This window comes from Erigeron canadensis, chromosome 1, assembly GCF_010389155.1.
Source record: "Erigeron canadensis isolate Cc75 chromosome 1, C_canadensis_v1, whole genome shotgun sequence".
Taxonomy (NCBI): Eukaryota; Viridiplantae; Streptophyta; class Magnoliopsida; order Asterales; family Asteraceae; genus Erigeron; species Erigeron canadensis.
This window is the reverse complement of record NC_057761.1, coordinates 4,621,661-4,628,171: the sequence shown is the minus strand read 5'-3', so window position 1 is coordinate 4,628,171 and position 6,511 is coordinate 4,621,661. Positions and strand designations below refer to the sequence as shown.

At 35.5% G+C, this 6,511-nt stretch overlaps 1 protein-coding gene across 8 annotated transcripts; it reads right to left on the bottom strand.

The window, feature by feature from the left end:
* Positions 1 to 2,081: 2,081 nt before the first annotated feature.
* Positions 2,082 to 5,495, bottom strand: LOC122584744 (cyclin-dependent kinase C-2-like). Of its 8 annotated transcripts, none has more exons than XR_006321584.1 (6): positions 5,178 to 5,320; positions 4,939 to 4,968; positions 4,762 to 4,829; positions 4,410 to 4,595; positions 2,843 to 2,918; positions 2,082 to 2,557 (listed from the first exon to the last, which is right to left on the bottom strand). XR_006321584.1 is itself a non-coding variant. In XM_043756798.1 (4 exons), the coding sequence occupies exons 1-4, from the start codon at positions 5,348 to 5,350 to the stop codon at positions 2,240 to 2,242; spliced, it is 315 nt and encodes a 104-aa protein (XP_043612733.1). In that variant the 5' UTR covers positions 5,351 to 5,495; the 3' UTR covers positions 2,082 to 2,239. The 8 variants fall into 8 exon arrangements, 1 of the variants encoding a protein (XP_043612733.1); XR_006321583.1 differs by having other exon boundaries at positions 4,410 to 4,551; XR_006321582.1 differs by having other exon boundaries at positions 2,843 to 2,984; positions 4,410 to 4,829.
* Positions 5,496 to 6,511: the final 1,016 nt, after the last annotated feature.

The window sequence follows — 6,511 nt, the reverse complement described above, 5'->3', positions numbered from 1 at the left end:
CAATCGGCATATCAGCATAAGTATACCTACCGATCACTCCATTCTTCTCATAAGAAGGCCAATCAAAACCTTGAGTTATCACAAGCCACGTGTCCATATCAGTGAGACGAATGTAGTCTTCAAATCGTCTCTTCCACATCCAATAATTTTCAATACGGAAAAGCTTTCGAGGTGTATTACCCTGACCAACCTCATGATCGTGCATGATCATCTGGCTGATGAGTAGGGCATTTGGTGAATTTGCGGCAGCTGGAATAGTAGTCATTTCGAGAATCGAAAAAGTTACTATGTAATATGGTTCGTGTATACGTGGCACGAGACTGGTCACACGAAGGCCACGTGACACGAGGTTCTACACGAAGTCACACGAATATCACGTGACACGAAGCACATGCACGAAGTAGGTGATGACGTAAGCACTAAGCAGAGTCTACTTCGTGCTGACTTAAGCACAAAGTGTCACACGAAGAAGAGCACGAACTAACTGAAAATCACGAATTTTGAAACGAATTTGCAATCAATAGCAAATCAAACGATCTTACACCTTCTGGTAATCAACCTTAGGGCTCTGATACCACATGTAAGGTACCCTATTGTTGCGTGGATCGTAATAAGATGTGATTCGTTATGTCAAGAGTGCGGAATCCTCTTGTAATAACTAGATTGCTATTGCCTTTTGTCAATTAACAAGTAGTTAATCAACCTAAGGTGATGCATGAAGCTTATGTTTCGTGTAGGACGTCACACGAACAACAAGTAGCTTTAATTCGTAAATTCGTGAACAGTTTCCTAAAAATATCTACCTAATTTCGCAGATTAGGTTTGTATTTATACTAGAAGGGATTGGGTTCGTGTGGGCTTCGACCTTAATCAAGAATTAAGCCCGAAATAAACAACAACCAATCTACCTCGTGCTAACGTCAGCACGAGGGTAATCCCATGTACTGATGACATCAGCACGAGGGACGTGCCTTTGGTCCTTTGTTTGACTTCGTTTGGTTCGTACATAACATCCAATCATCGTTTAAGTATTCTATGACACTTATAAACCTTAATTCTATGTTCTTGTACCTGCAAAACAATACATAACACACAAACACAATACAAAACACACAGAGATATAATATTGAAGTTTAACTGTAATCATTAAATACCAACACAAGTTCTTATTTAAATGATTACAAACATAGTTCCTAAAACCTAAACAATAATCAAATCTATGTTGCGATTGTCACAACGAATCTGCATCTACACATAGGGAACAAATAGGTGCGACAGCCGGGATGTTTCGATTAAGTAAACAATCTGCAGTTGGAAGTCGGTTCAGTTCTAATTAAACGCCAACAAAACACGTTAACCTTGACGGGTGCTAGTCGGTTCCAGGGGAATTCCCAGTTACGAGGTCCAAGGGTCGCATTTTCAAGCTTCTTTCTGATTGACTTAGTGGTGAAAAGGCCAGTCAAATCAAGTTTCCATTGCCACGTGTCTTTTGAGCTAGACAGATTGAGGTTCTGGATCAGGGACAGTAACCTTAGGAGGAGTTGTAATTCCATGGGTGTGCAAGGTGGTTTTCTCCAATTCCGTTCCCATTGAGAGAAGTGGCCATTGCCGGTGCATAGTTGATGAAACAACCTTTGTTTTTTTCCAGATTGAAGAGGTCGGGGAAAGTAATGTAAAATGGACAGGTACCTGTCCAAGTGTCTAACCAGAAGCGAATTGAGGATCCATCACCTACAAGGCTTGTTATCATGTCCTCCAAGCAAATGTTAAAAGAGATCAGGTCGGAATTCAGTTTGTCGAGCGTCTTCCAAACTCCCACCAGATCATTTTTAAGAGGGACAGATGAGCAGTTGCGTTCAGAAAAGTGTAAGGCAGAGATGACATGTCCACAAATTTTAAAGGTATTGTATCGTAATCAACAAGAAAAGAAATTAAAAAGGCAAAAAAATAAACATGAAATAATAGATCGAATGAATGAAATCTTGGAAATAAACATTGATCAAGACTACTAGTAGTAATGTTTTGGACAGTAGCTAGTAAGTGTAGGACTTAAAAAAAAATAACAGAATGTGCCTTCTATATTACCAAAAAAAATATGCAGAATCAATCCGCACTTCAGAAATCATAGATTTCAGCTAATAAATGTATTAGAATTGTCTCAATATTCATTTGTCTTGTTCACAATTTCATAAATTTAATACTTGCAATGACAATACCTTTACTCAGTTTACTGTCACGATTAAGTACTTGATTTAGTACTTGATTTACTTGACAATAGTGAAGGCGTGAAGCCCTGCCCTTTAAGAAGAGTAGGTAAGTATACCATTTGACCGTCCAAAAATAGAGCAAACGGGAACTTAATTTTCATTCCTGGATGAAATACAATGCCGCCCTTATATTTGTTACCATGATACCATCTGCATATATATAGTTTAAGCAAATCAATTTCAAGAAACCAAATTGACAGCTAAAAGTTTTTATGACCAAATAAAATGTTGTCTAGCAAATACTGAATGTGAACACTTGCTTTGCCTTCCTTGATCTTCTTTCTCAGGACCTACACAGTGAAACACGCACATCAAATGTTTTGCTACTCAGTATCAAATTTTCAAAATAATGAAAATGTTGACTACAAACTAAATTAACAATCTCTTTAAGCTTTATTACATTCTCGAGACGCAGCTTCTTAAAATCTTTTATCTCACATATCACGGTTATAGGAAAATGTAAGCATAATGGAGAAAAAAAAAGACTCCCTCCACCATAAAAGTTTTTGTGTTCTCATAAATTTTTATGTGCATTTTAAAAAAGGTTGTTCCAGTAATAAATCTGTTACACCCACCCTCTCATTGTCCATCCATATCTTCTTCAGAACAGCAATTTCCCCTGTTCGGATTTCCTTGGCCATGTATACTTGACTAAAAACCAACATTGCAGCACAAAATTGTAAGTTCAGACAAAACTTCAGTATCAACGAGGAAAGACTGTAAAGTGCAAAACGAACAAACATAATAATAAAAGATGTCTGGCAATTTTACAAACGAACTAAAACTATAAGTAACTCCTGAGATAATGAAAACAAGCTTACAGATGAGCAATTAGTACAAAAACTGTTTCAACAAATAAACAACTCCTAAAAATCTAAAAGTACCAAATTGTAAGGATATATGATATATCTCATTAACATATTACTGAAAACATTAAGTTAACTAATTATTCCTTCGGCCTTAAATCCTTGTGATTTATCCTCAACCATGAAATGGAACAATAAAAACTAAAGGAAGGATCCCCTGTGAAGCCGAACAAATATTAAATGAGGATGCTTAGCCTGATGAAACAGAATTACATGCTTGTAAATAGCAAGCACACTACCAAGGCATTACAAATATGTTGAGCTAACCCCCTAATTACAATATTTAGTTCAGAGGATCCAGACTCAGAAACCAAATGGTGAATTATGATTTTTAAATATAAAACAATACTTAGTATCCAAAACCATATAAATCAGATTTTCAACAGAAATACAAGATCCCGATGGGAGGAAATGATGACCTTTAGATCAATGCATTGATATTGTTAAAAACTATGAAGATAGAATGCCAGTAAACAGACATTTTATCTACACAGGTAGAACAATATAGCAGTATAATTCTTATAAGCAACTAAGCAAGCCAAGTAGCCAAGAAGAAGAAACAGCCTCAAAATTAACTAATTTTCAAGTAAATAACCCTAAAAACTATGCAACAAGCCATTAAGATTACGGGGAAAAAAGGACAAACATAGGATGGCCATAGACCTAAGTTTTAGAACACAGTTATCAGCTTAACCAAACAAACACACATCAACCAAAGTTACTAGAGGGAATTAGTCTTCAAAAACTAAAACGCTGACTCTCAAAAACGCACATATCACGTAAAACAGATTAAAAAGGTGCCTCTGTTTTCATATGAAGAAAATAACCAACAATTGAATAACTAAATAGTCTTGAACTAGATTAGATAGAGCCACATGATATCAATTAGGAACATCACTATGTTGACCTGCAAGACAAACTAAAGGCTTCAAATGCCCTGGAAACCCATTGAACCAGAGAGACCACCAACTCCATAAATTCGGATACTAGGCTGAGTAGGTGGCCCCGAAGAGTTGCAGCTTATTTTGGACCTCCTTCAAAAATAAACCCAAAACCCTTTTCACTAAGCAAAACCCTTTGTCTTATATCATATACATAATTTAGGGAAAAAGGCTAGTACCACCCATCAATGCTAACTAATATACTACAAGGCAAAGCTCGGTTCTTGATCATACAAAACAACTAATCACACATCATATATCATATACATAATTAGAAATAACAAACATATTAAAACTTTATACAGAAATTGTAAAATAAAAAGTGTAAAGATTACCAATAAGTTCCTTCACCGAACTTTTCGAAACAGTCATCACCCCGGAAAGCACATGACCCACTGCCGCTATTGCCATCACTAAAAAAGAACGAACTACCGAAACCCTTACACCAATTTAGCAGTCGAGTTTCCGTAGTTATAACTTTTCATAAACAGAAATACAATTTTAAATCGTATTGTACCATACTAAACAAGAAAAGAAATCAAACAGAAAAAAAAAATGAATTAATAGGTCGATTAAGTACTGATATACATGACAATAGTGCCCTGTCGTTAAAAAAAGAGGAGTAGGTGAAGTATATCATTTGACTGTCCAAATATAGAGAAAAGGCCAACTTAATTTCGGTGTTACCTTGATCTGTGGAACAGAAAATCTCATTCCAGCACGAAATGAAATGCCGCCCTTATATTTGTTACCATCTGCATATATAGTTTAAGCAAATCAATTTCAAGAAACCTAATTGACAGTTAAAAGTTTTTATGACCAAATAAAATGTTGTCGCAAAAAATACTAAACATGAACACTTACCTGGCCTTCCTTGATCTTCTTTCTCAGGACCTACACAGTGAAACACGAACATCAAATGTTACTACACGTATCAAAATTTCAAAAAATGAAAACATTGACTAGAAACTGAATTAACAATCTCTTTGAGCTTTATTACATTCTCGTGATGCAGTTTCTTAAAAAAATTTATCTCACGTATCACAGTTATAGAAAACTGTAGGTACAAAGTAGACTTAAGCATAATGGAGAAAAAAGACTACCTCCAGTCCTCCACCATAAAAGTTTGTGTTCTCATAAATTTAATATGTGCATTTTAAAAAAGGTTGCTCCATTAATAAATCTGTTACCCCCTCCGTCTCATTGTCCATCCATATCTTCTGCATTTCCCCTGTTCGGATTCCATAGCCATGTATACTTGACTAAAAACCAACATTGCAGCACAGAATTGTAAGTTCAGACAAAACTTCAGTATCAATGAGGAAAGTCAGTAAAGTAAAAAACGAAGAAACATAACAATAAAAGATGTGTAGCAATTTTCCTGACGAACTAAAACTATAAGTAACTTGACTGAGTAAAAGATAATGAAAAATAAGCATACAGATGAGGAATTAGTACAAGAACTGCTTCAACAAATAAACAACTCCTCAAAACCTAAAAGCACCAATTTGTATGGATATAATGATACTCCTTCCAGCTTGAAATCCTTGTGATTTATCTTCAACCATGAAATGAAACAAAAAAACTTAAAAAGTATCCCCTGTGAAGCCGAACATATATTAAATAAGGATGCCTAGCCTGATGAAACAGAATTATAGTCGTAATATAGTAAATGGACAATTTATCTACACCGGTAGAATAATATAACAGTATATTCTTATAAGCAACTAAGCTAGCCAAGAAGAGGAAACAGCCTCAAAATCAACTAACCTCCAGGTAAATAATCCTAAAAACTATGCAACAAGCCATAAAGATTATGAAAAAAAAAAAAAAGAAACAAACATCCGACGGCCACAGACCTAAGTTTCAGAACACATTTATCAGCTTAACCAAACAAACACATATCAACCAAAGTTACTAGAAATGAATAAGCCTTCAAACACTAGAACGGTTAATGAGGTATCTTGGGTGGTTAAAACAATTTGTGTTACATATGAAATGCTAACTCACTCTATAAAACGCACATATCATGTAAAACAGATTAAAAAGGTGCCTCTGTTTTCATTAAAGAAAACAGCCAACAACTGAATGTCTATTGATAAACTAAATAGTCTTGAACTAGATTAGAAAGAGCCACATGATATCAATTAGGAATATCAAACTATTGAAGACGAAATAATATATTGCATAGTAAATTAAGTTAACTACTCTTTTGGCAACAACAAAAATCTCATACGAGCCAACTATGTTGACCTGCAAAGCAAACCGAAGGCTTTCACAAATACACCGAAAACCCATTGAACCAGACAGACCACCAACTCTCCATAAATTCGGATACTAGGCTGGGTCGGTGGCCCTGAAGAGTTAGCAGCTTATTTGGGACCTCCTTCGAAAATAAACCCGAAACCCTTTTCGATAAACCCTTCGTCTAATACAT